Source organism: Ranitomeya variabilis, chromosome 3 (genome assembly GCF_051348905.1).
Source record: "Ranitomeya variabilis isolate aRanVar5 chromosome 3, aRanVar5.hap1, whole genome shotgun sequence".
Lineage (NCBI taxonomy): Eukaryota > Metazoa > Chordata > Amphibia > Anura > Dendrobatidae > Ranitomeya > Ranitomeya variabilis.
In genome coordinates this window covers 770,866,039-770,885,467 of record NC_135234.1, presented here as the reverse complement: position 1 = coordinate 770,885,467, position 19,429 = coordinate 770,866,039, and the positions used below count along the sequence as shown (strand labels likewise).

At 56.0% G+C, this 19,429-nt stretch overlaps 1 protein-coding gene across 1 annotated transcript; it reads right to left on the bottom strand.

The window, feature by feature from the left end:
• Positions 1-5,192: 5,192 nt before the first annotated feature.
• LIPT2 (lipoyl(octanoyl) transferase 2) lies at positions 5,193-7,677 on the bottom strand. The gene is made up of 2 exons (XM_077298831.1): positions 7,170-7,677; positions 5,193-5,730 (listed from the first exon to the last, which is right to left on the bottom strand). The coding sequence occupies exons 1-2, from the start codon at positions 7,612-7,614 to the stop codon at positions 5,486-5,488; spliced, it is 690 nt and encodes a 229-aa protein (XP_077154946.1). The 5' UTR covers positions 7,615-7,677; the 3' UTR covers positions 5,193-5,485.
• Positions 7,678-19,429: the final 11,752 nt, after the last annotated feature.

The window sequence follows — 19,429 nt, the reverse complement described above, 5'->3', positions numbered from 1 at the left end:
TACATCTCCTCATCTCTACCACACGGCCCTACATCTCATCTCTACCACACAGCCCTACATCTCCTCATCTCTACCACACGGCCCTACATCTCATTTGTCTACCACACGGCCCTATATCTCATCTCTACCACACGGCCCTACATCTCCTCATCTGTCTACCACACAGCCCTACATCTCCTCTGTCTACCACACGGCCCTACATCTCATCTGTCTACCACACGGCCCTACATCTCATCTGTCTACCACACGGCCCTACATCTCATCTGTCTACCACACGGCCCTACATCTCATCTCTACCACACGGCCCTACATCTCCTCATCTCTACCACACTGCTCCTACATCTCATCTCTACCACACAGCCCTACATCTCCTCATCTCTACCACACGGCCCTACATCTCCTCATCTCTACCACACGGCCCTACATCTCCTCATCTCTACCACACAGCCCTACATTTCCTCATCTGTCTACCACACGGCCCTACATCTCCTCATGTCTACCACACGGCCCTACATCTCCTCATCCGTCTACCACATGGCCCTACATCTCCTCATCTCTACCACACGGCCCTACATCTCATCTCTACCACACAGCCCTACATCTCCTCATCTCTATCACACGGCCCTACATGTCATCTCTACCACAGTCCTACATCTCATCTCTACCACATGGCCCTACATCTCCTCGTCTGTACCACAAGGCCCTACATCTCATCTCTACCACACGGCCTTACATCTCCTCATCTCTACCACACGGCCCTACATCTCTTCATGTCTACCACACGGCCCTACATCTCATCTCTACCACACGGCCCTACATCTCCTCATCTGTACCACACGGCCCTACATCTCTTCATGTCTACCACACGGCCCTACATCTCTCCTCATCTCTACCACACGCCCTACATCTCCTCATCTGTCTACCACACGGCCCTACATCTCATCTCTACCACACGGCCCTACATCTCATCTGTACCACACGGCCCTACATCTCATCTCTACCACATGGCCTTACATCTCCTCATCTCTACTACACGGCCCTACATCTCCTCATCTGTCTACCACACGGCCCTACATCTCATCTCTACCACATGGCCTTACATCTCATCTCTACCACACGGCCCTACATCTCTTCATGTCTACCACACGGCCCTACATCTCATCTCTACCACACGGCCCTACATCTCCTCATCTGTCTACCACACGGCCCTACATCTCATCTGTCTACCACACAGCCCTACATCTCATCTCTACCACACGGCCCTACATCTCCTCATCTGTCTACCACACGGCCCTACATCTCATCTGTCTACCACACAGCCCTACATCTCATCTCTACCACACGGCCCTACATCTCATCTCTACCACAGCCCTACAGCTCCATCTCTACCACAGGGCCCTACATCTCATCTGTCTACCACCCTATCATTCCTCTATACCAGGGGTGGCGAACCTCCGGCCCGCGGGCAGGTCCCCGAAGTCCCCAATGCTCGGGGCGCCGTCAGCCCTTTAACCCCCAAGTACACAGCACGCAGCGTTCATTATAGAACTCTGCCTGCCCTGCTCATGAAAGATGTCGTCTGGGTGGGCGGGGTTACCGCCCAATGCTCTCCCGTCCCGGAAGAGGAGCTGCTGGCGAGTCCAGAGTAATCTCTGTGCCTCCCCAGGGATCTCTGTGCTTTTTACTGGTGATATGTGCCCCCTATGATCTCTGTGCCCCCCATCTATATGCCACCCTGTGATTTTTGTGCCTCCCAGCTATGTGGCCCCTGTGATCTCTGTGGACCCAACTGGGTGCCCCATATGTCCCCCTGTAATTTCTGTGCCCCCCAGCTATAGGCCCCCGTGATTTGTGCCCTCCAGCTATATGCCCCCCTTTGTGCTCCCAGAAATATGCCCAGTGACCTGTGCCCCCAGCTATGTGCCCCCCTGCTACGTGCACCCATGATATCTGTGGCTCCCAGCTTTGTGCCCCGTGATCTATGTGCCCCGTGTTATCCTTGTGTCCCTCTGCTATGTACCCGTGATATTTGTCCCCTTCAGCTATGTGCCCCTCGGTGATCTATGATCCACCACTCTGTGCCTCCCCGCGATGCCTGTCCCCCCCACGGCTTCATGTGCCCCCAAATGATATGTATATTCCCCAGTGCTGCATTTACCCCAAAAGTGCTGTATATCCCCCACCTGGGATATATATAGCCCCCAGTGATCCCACCAGTGATGTATATTCCCCCCAGGGACATATATACCCCCAGTGCTGTCTGGGCTACCTAGTGATGTATATAGCCCCTCAGTGATGTTTATTCCCCCCAGCCTCCCCGATATGTCCCAGCATCTCCTGTGATATCTATGCCCCCCCAGCAATTTATATGACTCAAGTCTCCTGTGATGAATATACAGCAGTCTCAATGTTTCCTGTTATGTATGTTCAGCAGTCCCAGCTTCTCCTGTGATGTATATGCAGCAGTCCCAGCGCCTCCTGTGTGTATATACAGCAGTCCCAGCGTCTTCTGTGATGTATATACAGCAGTCCCAGCGTCTCCTGTGATGCTTATAAAGCAGTCCCTGCGTCTCCTATGTGATGTAGATACAGCAGTCCCTGCGTCTACTATGTGATGTAGATACAGCAGTCCCTGCGTCTCCTATGTGATATAGATACAGCTGTCTCAGCGTCTCCTATGTGATGTATATACAGTAGTCCCAGCATCTCCTATGTGGTGTATATGATTTACAAAACTTATGATAAAAAGTTGACTGCTCTCCTGGCCGACACAAACCTGGAAAAGCAGCTGTGAGAAGCCACATGATCAGTATCACCTAACATCATAGCTGCACCAAAAAAGCAGCTCCAGCCGTCACATTAAAGGGAACCGGTCACCCCCAAAATCGAAGGTGAGCTAAAGCTTTCACACTAGCGTCGGACGACGCATGACAAATTGCGTCGTTGCGACGTACCGACGCTAGCAGTGAATGCGCCGCACAACGGGGGCAGCGGATGCTGTTTTTCAACGCATCCGCTGCCCCATTGTGAGGTGCGGGGAGGCGGGGGCGGAGTTCCGGCCGCACATGCGCGGTTGGAAAAGACGGGAACAACGCACCAAAAAATGTTACAAGCAACGTTTTTTGGTGGCGACGGTCCGACGCAACCGTCGCATGACGGTTGCGACGTGTGGCAATGCGTCGCTAATGCAAGTCAATGGAGAAAAAACGCATCCTGCAAGCACTTTTGCAGGATGCGTTTTTTCTACAAGACGACGCATAGCGACGTGCAGTGCACGACGCTAGTGTGAAAGTACCCTAAGCCCACCGGCATCAGGGGCTTATCTCCAGCATTCTGTGATGCATTCTGTAATGCTGTAGATAAGCCCCCGATGTATCCTGAAAGATGAGAAAACGAGGTTATAATATACTCACCCAGGGGCGGTCCCGCTGCGGTCCGGGGCCTCCTATCTTCATAGGATGACGTCCTCTTCTTATCTTCACGCTGCGGCTCCAATGCAGGTGTACTTTATCTCCCTGTTGAGGGCAGAGCAAAGGACTGCAGTGCGCAGGTGCTCGGCCTCTCTGACCTTTCCGGCGCCTGCGCACTGCAGAACTGTGCTCTGCCCTCAACAGGGAGATAAAGTACGCCTGCATTGGAGCCGCAGCGTAAAGACAAGAGGACGTCATCGTAAGAAGATGGGAGGCCCCGGACCGAACTGCGACGCCCATCGTACGGGACCGCAGCGGGACCGCCCCTGGGTGAGTATAATCTAACCTCTTTTTCTCATCTTTCAGGATACATAGGGGGCTTATCTATAGCACTACAGAATGCATTAGGGTACCGTTACACTAAACGACTTGCCAACGATCACGACCAGCGATACGACCTGGCTGTGATCGTTGGTAAGTCATTGTGTGGTCGCTGGGGAGCTGTCACACAGACCGCTCTCTCCAGCGACCAACGATCAGGGGAACGACTTCGGCATCATTGAAACTGTCTTCAACGATGCCGAAGTCCCCCTGCAGCACCCGGGTAACCAGGGTAAACATCGGGTTACTAAGTGCAGGGCCGCGCTTAGTAACCCGATGTTTACCCTGGTTACCATTGTAAAAGTAAAAAAAAAAAAAAACACACTACATACTCACATTCCGATGTCCGTAAAGAAGAGCACAGCGGTGACGTCACCGCTGTGCTCTGCTTTACGGCCGGCGCTGACAGTCAGTGCGGGAAGCTGACGGCGGGGGATGTGACAGACATCGGAATGTGAGTATGCAGTGTTTTTGTTTTTTTTTTACTTTTACAATGGTAACCAGGGTAAATATCGAGTTACTAAGCGCGGCCCTGCGCTTAGTAACCCGATATTTACCCTGGTTACAAGTGAACACATAGCTGGATCGGCGTCACACACGCCGATCCAGCGATGACAGCGGGTGATCAGCGACCAAAAAATGGTCCTGATCATTCCCTATGACCAACGATCTCCCAGCAGGGGCCTGATCGTTGGTCGCTGTCACACATAACGAGATCGTTAGCGGGATCGTTGCTACGTCACAAAAAAGCGTGACGTTGCAACGATATCGTTAACGAAATCGTTATGTGTGAAGGTACCTTTACAGAATGCTGTAGATAAGCCCCTGATGCTGGTGGCCACAGCTAATCTTTGATTTTGGGGGTGAGGTTCCCTTTAAAGATGAGTTACTGTAATTGTTTAAATAAATATACCGGGGTAATTTTCAAGGTGATCATTTTTGTGTGGTCCCCGGATGATGGCAGAAATTTCCAAAAAAGCCCCAGCAGGAAAGATTCCCCACCCCTGCTCTATACATCTCCTGTGTCTACCACCCTCCCTGTCCTCCCCACAGTGCTGCACGGCCCTACATCTCTTCTTCATGTGTCTATCACCCTCCCCGTTCTCTCCAGTGCTGCACGGCCCTACATCTCCTGTGTCTACCACCCTCCCTGTCCTCCCCACAGTGCTGCACGGCCCTACATCTCGTCTTCATCCCTGTCTACCACCCTCCCGGTCCTCTCCACAGTGCTGCAGGGCCCTACATCTCCTCCTCATGTGTCCATCACCCTCCCCACAGTGCTGCACCTTCATACACTTCATCTCTGCCATTGCTAATACAACCTTCCCCTATGACAGCACCTGCGGCTCCAGGTCTTTTCTTGTGCTGCACCACTGCTCTGAATCACCTCTTCGTAGACATTGCCACCTTGACACATTTTATTGTGGTTCACAAGAGCTGAGGCGCCCCAGACGCCGGGGTGGCGCCTCCGCACAATGAGAAGGGTGGGTGGATCAGTGATCACGTTCTAGAAGTGACTGGCAGGAGGAGCCGCTCAGTGACCAGACCACAACAGACGCCTCGTTCCACCACTATGGCCGACGCTGCTCGGGCCCTTTAATAACAGGAAGTCTTCTGCCGTCTCCTGACAACCTCTGATCTGACAACCAGCAGTGCGCTCCCTCTTCTCGTCCATCCATTATAACGTTATAATGTTACGTTGGCGCCGCGGTCATGTGATCATCGTCATATTCCACAGAGCATCCGAACTCGTCCTGGAAGGCCTCCAAGAAGAGCGGCACGACCTCGTCCACGGTGACCGGGCGGCCGAGCTCCGCGCTCAGCGAGGTGACGCCTTTCCCCACAATCCCGCAGGGCACGATGTGGCCAAACCACGAGAGGTCGGTGCTGCAGTTCAGGGCGAGGCCGTGGTGGGTGATGTACCGGGAGCAGTGCACGCCTGCGGGGGAAAGGCACAGGGTCAGCAACACACAGCGAGCGGGGAACCACAACTCCCAGCGGGCCCAGACACACACACAGTGCTGAAGGCTGGGAGTCGTAGTCCTCCCCTTCCACTGGAACCTGCAAGCTGAAATTGGTAATTCCAACGTCTGACACTTGTAGTTCTCCATCCCTATAGTTCTTGCCCTGCGTCTGACATGCTGGGCCCTGTAGTTCTTCCCCTGCGCCCGCCATGCTGCGCCCTGTAGTCCCCCCCGGTGTCCGCCATGCTGGGCCCTGTAGTCCCCCCAGGTGTCCGCCATGCTGCGCCCTGTAGTCCCCAGGTGTCCGCCATGCTGGGCCCTGTAGTCCCCCCAGGTGTCCGCCATGCTGGGCCCTGTAGTCCCCCCAGGTGTCCGCCATGCTGCGCCCTGTAGTCCCCAGGTGTCCGCCATGCTGGGCCCTGTAGTCCCCCCAGGTGTCCGCCATGCTGGGCCCTGTAGTCCCCCCAGGTGTCCGCCATGCTGCGCCCTGTAGTCCCCAGGTGTCCGCCATGCTGGGCCCTGTAGTCCCCCCAGGTGTCCGCCATGCTGGGCCCTGTAGTCCCCCCAGGTGTCCGCCATGCTGGGCCCTGTAGTCCCCCCAGGTGTCCGCCATGCTGGGCCCTGTAGTCCCCCCAGGTGTCCGCCATGCTGGGCCCTGTAGTCCCCCCAGGTGTCCGCCATGCTGGGCCCTGTAGTCCCCCCAGGTGTCCGCCATGCTGGGCCCTGTAGTCCCCCCAGGTGTCCGCCATGCTGCGCCCTGTAGTCCCCAGGTGTCCGCCATGCTGCGCCCTGTAGTCCCCAGGTGTCCGCCATGCTGCGCCCTGTAGTCCCCAGGTGTCCGCCATGCTGGGCCCTGTAGTCCCCCCAGGTGTCCGCCATGCTGGGCCCTGTAGTCCCCCCAGGTGTCCGCCATGCTGCGCCCTGTAGTCCCCAGGTGTCCGCCATGCTGGGCCCTGTAGTCCCCCCAGGTGTCCGCCATGCTGGGCCCTGTAGTCCCCCCAGGTGTCCGCCATGCTGGGCCCTGTAGTCCCCCCAGGTGTCCGCCATGCTGGGCCCTGTAGTCCCCCCAGGTGTCCGCCATGCTGGGCCCTGTAGTCCCCCCAGGTGTCCGCCATGCTGGGCCCTGTAGTCCCCCCAGGTGTCCGCCATGCTGGGCCCTGTAGTCCCCCCAGGTGTCCGCCATGCTGCGCCCTGTAGTCCCCAGGTGTCCGCCATGCTGCGCCCTGTAGTCCCCAGGTGTCCGCCATGCTGCGCCCTGTAGTCCCCAGGTGTCCGCCATGCTGCGCCCTGTAGTCCCCAGGTGTCCGCCATGCTGCACCCTGTAGTACCCCGGTGTCCGCCACGCTGCGCCCTGTAGCCCCCGCCTCGCTGCGCCCTGTAGTCCCCGCCACGCTGCGCCCTGTAGTCCCCTCACCGATGGCGCAGATCTTCCTGTCCTGCACCCAGACTCCGGTGTCCGCGGCCCGCGCCGCCTCCAGCCCCAGCCCCCGGCACAGGCGGATGACGGTTCCCTCCAGGCCGCACACGTAGTCCCGCAGGGAGCGGCGCAGGCGGCGGAGGTCCAGCACCGGGTAACACAGCAGCTGCCCGGGGCCGTGGAAGGTGATGAGGCCGCCGCGGTCCGTGCGATGGAAGTCCGCGCCCAGGGCCCGCAGCCGCGCCTCGTCCTGCCCGGAGCCGCCGCGGATCCCCTCCGTGTACACCGGCCGGTGCTCGCACAGCAGCAGGGAGTCCCGGCCTCCCCCGACCTCCGGCCGCAGAGCCCGGGCACAGCGCCGCTGCTCCGCCAGAGCCTCCGGGAACGGGAGCAGCCCGAGCCGCAGCACCCGGAGCACGGGGCGGACCGGGGAGCGCGACATCCGGGGAGGAGGAGGACCGGGAGGAAAGGCTGGAGTATCGGGAGCACGGGGAGGAGGAGCCGGAGGACGGGGAGGAGGGGCCGGAGGACGGGGAGGAGGGGCCGGATCATGGGGAGGAGGAGGGGCCGGATCATGGGGAGGAGGAGGGGCCGGAGGACCGGGAGCACGTGGAGGAGGGTCAGGAGCACTGGGAGGAGGAGCCAGAGAATGGGGAGGAGGAGTCGGGGTATCTGGACCACAGGGAGGAGGAGCCGGAGGACCAAGTGGTGGGGCAGAAGCAAGGGGAGGCGGAGCTGAAGGACAGGGAGGAGGAGTCGGAGGACGAAGTGGAGGGGCAGAAGCAAGGGGAGGCGGATGGGACCACAGGAAGGAGGGGTAGGAGTATCTGGAACACAGGGAGGCAGAGTCGGAGGACCGGGATGAGGGGCAGGAGCAAGGGTGGGAGGAGCCAGAGGAATGGGAGGAGGCGACGGATGACTGGGAGGATGGGCAGGAGCAAGGAGAGGATGAGCCAAAGGGGCCAGAGGACCAGAGTACGGGGAGGAGGGGCCGGAGTACAGGGAGGAGGGGCCGGAGTACAGGGAGGAGGGGCCGGAGTACAGGGAGGAGGGGCCGGAGTACAGGGAGGAGGGGCCGGAGTACAGGGAGGAGGGGCCGGAGTACAGGGAGGAGGGGCCGGAGTACAGGGAGGAGGGGCCGGAGTACAGGGAGGAGGGGCCGGAGTACAGGGAGGAGGGGCCGGAGGCCTGGAGTTCAGGGAGGAGGGGCCGGAGGACCGGAGTACAGGGAGGAGGGGCCGGAGGACCGGAGTACAGGGAGGAGGGGCCGGAGGCCCGGAGTTCAGGGAGGAGGGGCCGGAGGACCGGAGTACAGGGAGGAGGGGCCAGAGGACCGGAGTACAGGGAGGAGGGGCCGGAGGACCGGAGTACAGGGAGGAGGGGCCGGAGGCCTGGAGTTCAGAGAGGAGGGGCCGGAGTACAGGGAGGACGGGCCGGAGTACAGGGATGAGGGGCCGGAGGACCGGAGTACAGGGAGGAGGGGCCAGAGGACCGGAGTACAGGGAGGAGGGGCCGGAGGACCGGAGTACAGGGAGGACGGGCCGGAGTACAGGGAGGAGGGGCCGGAGGCCTGGAGTTCAGAGAGGAGGGGCCGGAGTACAGGGAGGACGGGCCGGAGTACAGGGAGGACGGGCCGGAGTACAGGGATGAGGGGCCGGAGGACCGGAGTACAGGGAGGAGGGGCCAGAGGACCGGAGTACAGGGAGGAGGGGCCGGAGGACCGGAGTACAGGGAGGACGGGCCGGAGTACAGGGAGGAGGGGCCGGAGGCCTGGAGTTCAGGGAGGAGGGGCCGGAGGACCGGAGTACAGGGAGGAGGGGCCAGAGGACCGGAGTACAGGGAGGAGGGGCCGGAGGCCTGGAGTTCAGGGAGGAGGGGCCGGAGGACCGGAGTACAGGGAGGAGGGGCCAGAGGACCGGAGTACAGGGAGGAGGGGCCGGAGGACCGGAGTACAGGGAGGAGGGGCCGGAGGACCGGAGTACAGGGAGGAGGGGCCAGAGGACCGGAGTACAGGGAGGAGGGGCCGGAGGACCGGAGTACAGGGAGGAGGGGCCAGAGGACCGGAGTACAGGGAGGAGGGGCCGGAGGACCGGAGTACAGGGAGGAGGGGCCGGAGGACCGGAGTACAGGGAGGAGGGGCCGGAGGACCGGAGTACAGGGAGGAGGGGCCGGAGGACCAGAATACGGGGAGGAGGGGCCGGAGGACCGGAGTACGGGGAGGAGGGGCCGGAGGACCGGAGTACAGGGAGGAGGGGCCGGATGACCAGAATACGGGGAGGAGGGGCCGGAGGACCGGAGTACGGGGAGGAGGGGCTGGAGGACCGGGAGGAGGGGCCGGAGTACAGGGAGGACGGGCCGGAGTACAGGGAGGAGGGGCCGGAGGCCTGGAGTTCAGGGAGGAGGGGCCGGAGGACCGGAGTACAGGGAGGAGGGGCCAGAGGACCGGAGTACAGGGAGGAGGGGCCAGAGGACCGGAGTACAGGGAGGAGGGGCCGGAGGACCGGAGTACAGGGAGGAGGGGCCGGAGGACCGGAGTACAGGGAGGAGGGGCCGGAGGACCGGAGTACAGGGAGGAGGGGCCGGAGGACCGGAGTACAGGGAGGAGGGGCCGGAGGACCAGAATACGGGGAGGAGGGGCCGGAGGACCGGAGTACGGGGAGGAGGGGTCGGAGGACCGGAGTACAGGGAGGAGGGGCCGGATGACCAGAATACGGGGAGGAGGGGCCGGAGGACCGGAGTACGGGGAGGAGGGGCTGGAGGACCGGGAGGAGGGGCCGGAGCAAGGGGAGGATGAGCCGGAGTACAGGGAGGAGGGGCCGGATGACCAGAGGATGGGGAGGAGGGGCCCGAGGCCTGGAGTTCAGGGAGGAGGGGCCGGAGGCCCGGAGTTCAGGGAGGAGGGGCCGGAGGACCGGAGTACAGGGAGGAGGGGCCGGATGACCAGAGGATGGGGAGGAGGGGCCCGAGGCCTGGAGTTCAAGGAGGAGGGGCCCAAGGCCTGGAGTTCAGGGAGGAGGGGCCGGAGGCCTGGAGTTCAGGGAGGAGGGGCCGGAGGACCGGAGTACAGGGAGGAGGGGCCGGAGGACCGGAGTTCAGGGAGGAGGGGCCGGAGGACCGGAGTACAGGGAGGAGGGGCCGGAGGACCGGAGTACAGGGAGGAGGGGCCGGAGGACCGGAGTACAGGGAGGAGGGGCCGGAGGACCGGAGTACAGGGAGGAGGGGCCGGAGGACCGGAGTACAGGGAGGAGGGGCCGGAGTATGGGGAGGAGGGGCCGGAGGACCGGAGTACGGGGAGGAGGGGCTGGAGGACCGGGAGGAGGGGCCGGAGCAAGGGGAGGATGAGCCGGAGTACAGGGAGGAGGGGCCGGATGACCAGAGGATGGGGAGGAGGGGCCGGAGGCCTGGAGTTCAGGGAGGAGGGGCCGGAGGACCGGAGTACAGGGAGGAGGGGCCGGAGGACCGGAGTACAGGGAGGAGGACCGGAGTACAGGGAGGAGGGGCCGGATGACCAGAGTACGGGGAGGAGGGGCCGGAGGACGGGGAGGAGGGGCCGGATGACCAGAGGACGGGGAGGAGGGGCCGGAGGACGGGGAGGTGGGGCTGACTAGTGGCCAATCACAACTTCTCATGTACAATCATTAACCCCTCGTGATCTCCCCGCTGATCCCACCACATCCATCGGGCGGCGCTGTGGCAGGATCTGGGGGATAATGTTCCTGTTTTCTTTCTGTTTAGACTCAGGCTCTGTGCACACGTTGCGGATTTGGCTGCGGATCTGCAGCAGCTTTCCATGAATTTACAGTACAATGTAAACCTATGGAAAACGCAATCATGCTGCGGAAAAAAATGCATGGAAACACAGCGGGTTACATTCCGCAGCATGTCACTTCTTTGTGTGGATTCCGCTGCGGTTTACGCCTGCTCCATAATAGGAATCCACAGGTGTAAAACCGCAGGTGGAATCCCCACAAATTCCGCATAAAAACTGCGGTAAATCGGCAGGTAATCCGCAGTGCTCCTTTCTACGTGTGCACAGACCCTTCTATGTATTAATCCCCCTGGCGGCGGCGGCTCCTGCACAGCATCGCGCTCCTATAGACACTGATGCGCGGACGCCGCAGACCCGTCCTGGTGGAGCACAATGGCGCCTCCACTCTAGCATCAGTCTGCACGTGGTACATACCACAGCCTCCGGCCTCATGAAGGGGAAGTATTTTGTTTTGTTTAAACCATATTCTATGCAGTATGTAAAATAGGGGGCGGGGCAGTGACCTTTCATAAGCCATAAGGATGAATATGTATGCAGAGCACCACATGAAGCCCCGCCCACAGCTCCGCCCCGGAGCACGACAGTCTCATTAACTGAAATATACAAATCCAGATTCCACAACAACCACAAGACGGATTCCATCCCCAGGTATCAGTGTAATCAGTATAACGGCCCCGGCCTGACACTGTAGTTACTGAGCACAATCCTGCTGGCAGTGGCACTTTAAGTCTGCCGACAGCCCCCTATACACAGTATGAGCCTCCACACAGACCACTGTATACCATTAGTGCCCACACACAGCCCCCTATATACAGTATGAGTCTCCACACAGACCACTATATACCATTAGTGCCCACACACAGCCCCCTATATACAGTATGAGCCTCCACACAGACCACTATATACCATTAGTGCCCACACACAGCCCCCTATATACAGTATGAGCCTCCACACAGACCACTGTATACCATTAGTGCCCACACACAGCCCCCTATATACAGTATGAGTCTCCACACAGACCACTATATACCATTAGTGCCCACACACAGCCCCCTATATACAGTATGAGCCTCCACACAGACCACTATATACCATTAGTGCCCACACACAGCCCCCTATATACAGTATGAGCCTCCACACAGACCACTGTATACCATTAGTGCCCACACACAGCCCCCTATATACAGTATGAGCTCCCGCATAGTCACTATACAGTTGTGCAAAAAAGTGTTCACCCCGTCCTGATTTCCAATTCTTTTGCTTGTTTGTGACACTTGAATATTTCCGACCACCAAACAAATGTAAATATTAGACAAAGATAACACAAAATGCAGTTGATAAATAAAGCTTTTTTTATTATTAAGGGAAAAAGAAATCCAAACCTGCTGGGCCCTGTGTTAAAAAGTGATTACCTCTTCCCCTCCCCCTAATACATAAAGTAACTATGGTTTATCACATGTTTGGGAAGCTGAGGTCACATTACACACAGGCCTGATTACTGCCACACCGCTTCTCAATCAAGAAATCACTGAAATAGGACCTGCCTGACAAAGTGAAGTAGACCAAATGCTCCTCAAAAGCTAGACTTCATGCCGCGATCCAAAGAAATTCTGGAACAAATGAGAAACAAATAATTGAGATCTATCAAGCTGGAAAAGGTTATAAAGCCATTTCTAAAGCTTTGGGACTCTAGCGAACCACAGTGAGGGCCATTATCCACAACTGGCGAAAACATAGAACAGTGGTGAACCTTCCCAGGAGTGGCCGGCAGACCAAAATTACCCCAAGAGCACAGCAAGGACTCATCCAAGAGGTCACAAAAGACCCAACAACAACATCCAAAGAACTGCAGGCCTCAGTAAGTGTTCATGACTCCACCATAAGAAAGAGACTGGGCAAAAATGGCTGCCTGGCAGAGTCCCAAGATAAAAACCACTGCTGAGAAATAAGAACATAAAGGCTCGTCTCAGTTTTGCCAGAAAACATCTTGATGATGCCCCAGACACTTTTGGGAGAATACTCTGTGGACTGACGAGACAAAAGCTGAACTTTTTGGAAGGTGTATATCCCACTACATCTGGTGTAGAAGTAACAGCATTTCAGAAAAGGAACATCATACCAACAGTAAAATATGGTGGTGGTAGTGTGATGGTCTGGGGCTGTTTTGCTGCTTCAGAACCTGGAAGACTTGCTGTGGTAAAAGGAACCATGATTCCCGCTACCAAAAACTCCTGCAGGAGAATGTCCGGCCATCTCTTTGTGACCTCAAGCTGAAACGCACTTGGGTTATGCAGCAGCCAATGATCCAAAACACACCAGCAAGTCCACCCCTGAATGGATTAAGAAAAACAAAATGAAGACTTTGGAGTGACCTAGTCAAAATCCTGACCTTAATCTGATGGAGATGCTGTGGCATGACCTTAAAAAGGCAGTTCATGCTCGGAAACCTCCAATGTCGCTGAATTACTAAAATTCTACAAAGATGAGCGGCCAAAACTCCTCCAGAGCATTATAAAGACTCATTGCCAGTTATCGCAAATGCTTGACTGCAGTTGTTGCTGCTAAGGGCCCAACCAGTTATTAGGTTTAGGGGACAATCAATTTTTCACTCAGGGCCCAGTAGGTTTGGATTTCTTTTTCCCTTAATTTATAAACTGCATTTTGTGATTACTTGTGTTAGCTTTGTATCTAATATTTACATTTCTTTGGTGATCGGAAACATTTAAGTGTGACAAACATAAAAAAGAATCGGAAATTAAGAGGGGGCAAAGACTTCTTCACAACACTCTATAGAGTATGATCCCCACATCGCCTCCTATATACAGTATGAGCCCCCACATAGCCTCCTATATACAGTATAAACCCCCACGTAGCCTCCTATATACAGTATGAGCGCCCACATAGCCTCCTATATACAGTATGAGCCCCCACATAGCCTCCTATATACAGTATGAGCCCCCACATAGCCTCCTATATACAGTATAAACCCTCACATAGCCTCCTATATACAGTATGAGCCCCCACATAGCCTCCTACATAGAGTATGAGCCCTCACATAGCCTCCTATATACAGTATAAGCCCCACATCGCCTCCTATATACAGTGCGAGCCCCCACATAGCCTCCTATATACAGTATGAGCCCCCACATAGCCTCCTATATACAGTATAAGCCCCCACATAGCCTCCTATATACAGTATGAGCCCCCACATAGCCTCCTATATACAGTATAAACCCTCACATAGCCTCCTATATACAGTATGAGCCCCCACATAGCCTCCTACATAGAGTATGAGCCCTCACATAGCCTCCTATATACAGTATAAGCCCCACATCGCCTCCTATATACAGTGCGAGCCCCCACATAGCCTCCTATATACAGTATGAGCCCCCACATAGCCTCCTATATACAGTATAAGCCCCACATCGCCTCCTATATAGAGTATGATCCCCACATCGCCTCCTATATACAGTATGAGCCCCCCACATAGCTTCCTATATACAGTATAAGCCCCACATCGCCTCCTATATAGAGTGTGAACCCCCACATAGCCTCCTATATACAGTATGAGCACCCACATCGCCTCCTATATACAGTGAGCCCCCACATAGCCTCCTATATACAGTATGAGTGCCCACATAGCCTCCTATATACAGTATGAGCCCTCACATAGCCTCCTACATAGAGTATAAGCCCCCCATCGCCTCCTAAATACAGTATGAGCCCCCACATAGCCTCCTATATACAGTATGAGCCCCCACATAGCCTCCTATATACAGTATGGGCGCCCACATAGCCTCCTATATACAGTATGAGCCCCCACATCGCCTCCTATATACAGTATGAGCCCCCCACATAGCCTCCTATATACAGTATGAGCCCTCACATAGCCTCCTATATAGAGTGTGAACCCCCACATAGCCTCCTATATACAGTATGAGCACCCACATCGCCTCCTATATACAGTGAGCCCCCACATAGCCTCCTATATACAGTATGAGTGCCCACATAGCCTCCTATATACAGTATGAGCCCTCACATAGCCTCCTACATAGAGTATAAGCCCCCCATCGCCTCCTAAATACAGTATGAGCCCCCACATAGCCTCCTATATACAGTATGAGCCCCCACATAGCCCCCTATATACAGTATGAGCACCCACATAGCCTCCTATATACAGTATGAGCCCCCACATAGCCTCCTATATACAGTATAACCCCCTCATCGCCTCCTATATACAGTATGAGCCCCCATGTAGCCTCCTATATACAGTATGATCCCCAACATCGCCTCCTATATACAGTATGAGTGCCCACATAGCCTTCTATATACAGTATGAGCCCCCACATAGCCTCCTACATAGAGTATGAGCCCTCACATAGGTTCCTCTATATAGTATGAGCGCCCACATAGCCTCCTATATACAGTATAAGCCCCACATCGCCTCCTATATACAGTGTGAGCCCCCACATAGCCTCCTATATACAGTATGAGCGCCCACATAGCCTCCAAAATACAGTATGAGCCCCCACATAGCCTCCTATATACAGTATGAGCGCCCACATAGCCTCCTATATACAGTATGAGTCCTCACATAGCCTCCTATATACAGTATGAGCCCCCACATAGCCTCCTATATACAGTATGAGTCCTCACATCGCCTCCTATATACAGTATGAGCCCCCACATAGCCTCCTATATACAGTATGAGCCCCCACATAGCCTCCTATATACAGTATGAGTCCCCACATAGCCTCCTATATAAAGTATGTGCCCCCATATAGCCACCTATATACAGTATGAGCCCCTACATAGCCTCCTATATATAATATGAGCCCCACACATAGCCTCCTATATGCAGTATGAGCGCCCACATAGCCTCCTATATACAGTATGAGCCCCCACATAGCCTCATATACAGTATGAGCCCCCACATAGCCTCCTATATACAGTATGAGCGCCCACATAGCCTCCTATATACAGTATGAGCCCCTACATAGCCTCCTATATATAATATGAGCCCCACACATAGCCTCCTATATGCAGTATGAGCGCCCACATAGCCTCCTATATACAGTATGAGCCCCCACATAGCCTCATATACAGTATGAGCCCCCACATAGCCTCCTATATACAGTATGAGCACCCACATCGCCTCCTATATACAGTGTGAGCCCCCACATAGCCTCCTATATACAGTGTGAGCCCCCACATCGCCTCCTACATACTGTATGAGCCCTCACATAGCTTCCTATAAACAGTATGAGCGCCCACATCGCTTCCTATATACAGTGTGAGCCCCCACATCGCCTCCTATATACAGTGTGAGCCCCACATAGCCTCCTATATACAGTATGAGTGCCCACATAGCCTCCTATATACAGTATGAGCCCCCACATAGCCTCATATACAGTATAAGCGCCCACATAGCCTCTTATATACAGTATGAATCCTCACATAGCCTCCTATATACAGTATGAGCCTTCACATAGCCTCCTATATACAGTATGAGTCCTCACATAGACCCCTATATACAGTATGAGCCCCCATATAGCCCCCTATATACAGTATGAGCCCCTACATAGCCTCCTATATATAATATGAGCCCCCACATAGCCTCCTATATACAGTATGAGCCACAACATAGCCTCCTATATACAGTATGAGCGCCCACATAGCCTCCTATATACAGTATGAGCCCCCACATAGCCTTCTATATACAGTATGAGCCCCCACATAGCCTCCTATATACAGTATGAGCCCCCACATGGCCTCCTATATACAGTATGAGCCCACACATAGCCTCCTATATACAGTATGAGCCCCCACATAGCCTCCTATATACAGTATGAGCCCTCACATAGCCTCCTATATACAATATGAGCCCCCACATAGCCTCCTATATACAGTATGAGCCCCCACATAGCCTCCTATATACAATATGAGCCCCCACATGGCCTCCTATATACAGTATGAGCCCTCACATAGCCTCCTATATACAGTATGAGCCCCCACATGGCCTCCTATATACAGTATGAGCCCCACATAGCCTCCTATATACAGTATGAGCCCCCACATAGCCTCCTTTATACAGTATGAGCCCTCACATGGCCTCCTATACACAGTATGAGCCCCCACATGGCCTCCTATATACAGTATGAGCCCCCACATGGCCTCCTATATACAGTATGAGCCCCCACATAGCCTCCTATATACAGTATGAGCCCCCACATAGCCTCCTATATACAGTATGAGCGCCCACATAGCCTCCTATATACAGTATGAGCCCCCACATAGCCTTCTATATACAGTATGAGCCCCCACATAGCCTCCTATATACAGTATGAGCCCCCACATGGCCTCCTATATACAGTATGAGCCCACACATAGCCTCCTATATACAGTATGAGCCCCCACATAGCCTCCTATATACAGTATGAGCCCTCACATAGCCTCCTATATACAATATGAGCCCCCACATAGCCTCCTATATACAGTATGAGCCCCCACATAGCCTCCTATATACAATATGAGCCCCCACATGGCCTCCTATATACAGTATGAGCCCTCACATAGCCTCCTATATACAGTATGAGCCCCCACATGGCCTCCTATATACAGTATGAGCCCCACATAGCCTCCTATATACAGTATGAGCCCCCACATAGCCTCCTTTATACAGTATGAGCCCTCACATGGCCTCCTATACACAGTATGAGCCCCCACATGGCCTCCTATATACAGTATGAGCCCCCACATGGCCTCCTATATACTGACTCTCCACAGTTCACGGCTGATGTGATGAGATGACGTCATTATTTCGTCTGTATCATACCCTGATTGGTGGAAGGAGGGGCCGACAAGTGGGACTGAAATAAAAATGTAAAAATAAAATACCTAAAAATGTATCAGCTATAAAAGTCACGTGAGTCATCTGAACGATGAACACTGTTAAAAAAGCCAGTTCTGTCGTTTTTTGTTCATCCGAGTCCAAAAAAGGAATGAAAGACAATGAAAAGACAAAAATCACACGTACCCTCCAGTGAAAACATCAACTCATCGCACAAAACAAGACATCCATCCACGGAATAATTCTAACCTTATTTGTCTGAGAAAATGGCGACACAAAAGAACAAAATAATTGTAATAAATTGATTTTATTGCACAAAAACATTAAAAAAATATGAATTTTCTATCGATAGAACGGACGACAGATGAAGGGAACGTGGTGGCTTGTGCCCCACAGGACGCTGTGCACCCTCCCCACAGGACGCTGTGCACCCTCCCGACAGGACGCTGTGCACCCTCCCCACAGGACGCTGTGCACCTTCCCCACAGGACGCTGTGCACCCTCCCCACAGGACGCTGTGCACCCTCCCCCCAGGACGCTCTGGACTCTCCCCACAGGACGCTGTGCACCCTCCCCACAGGACGCTGTGCACCCTCCCCCCAGGACACTGTGGACCCTCCCCACAGGACGCTGTGCACCCTCCCCCCAGGACACTGTGGACCCTCCCCGCAGGACGCTGTGCACCCTCCCCACAGGACGCTGTGCACCTTCCCCACAGGACGCTGTGCACCCTCCCCACAGGACGCTGTGCACCCTCCCCCCAGGACGCTCTGGACCCTCCCCACAGGACGCTGTGCACCCTCCCCACAGGACACTGTGCACCCTCCCCCCAGGACCCTGTGGACCCTCCCCACAGGACGCTGTGCACCCTCCCCCCAGGACGCTGTGGACCCTCCCCGCAGGACGCTGTGCACCCTCCCCACAGGACGCTGTGCACCCTCCCCCCAGGACGCTGTGGACCCTCCCCACAGGACGCTGTGGACCCTCCCCACAGGACGCTGTGCACCCTCCCCACAGGACGCTGTGTACCCTCCCCCCAGGACGCTGTGGACCCTCCCCCCAGGACGCTGTGCACCCTCCCCACAGGACGCTGTGCACCCTCCCCCCAGGACGCTGTGGACCCTCCCCACAGGACGCTGTGCACCCTCCCCCCAGGACGCTGTGGACCCTCCCCACAGGATGCTGTGCACCCTCCCCACAGGACGCTGTGCACCCTCCCCACAGGACGCTGTGTACCCTCCCCCCAGGACGCTGTGGACCCTCCCCCCAGGACGCTGTGCACCCTCCCCACAGGACGCTGTGTACCCTCCCCCCAGGACGCTGTGGACCCTCCCCCCAGGACGCTGTGCACCCTCCCCACAGGACGCTGTGCACCCTCCCCCCAGGACGCTGTGGACCCTCCCCACAGGACGCTGTGCACCCTCCCCCCAGGACGCTGTGGACCCTCCCCACAGGATGCTGTGCACCCTCCCCACAGGACGCTGTGCACCCTCCCCACAGGACGCTGTGTACCCTCCCCCAGGACGCTGTGGACCCTCCCCACAGGACGCTGTGCACCCTCCCCACAGGACGCTGACGTGGCAGGCGTGCTGAAAGCGGCAGCGGGGGAAGGTTTTTTAATTTTACCCTTTTTTTAGA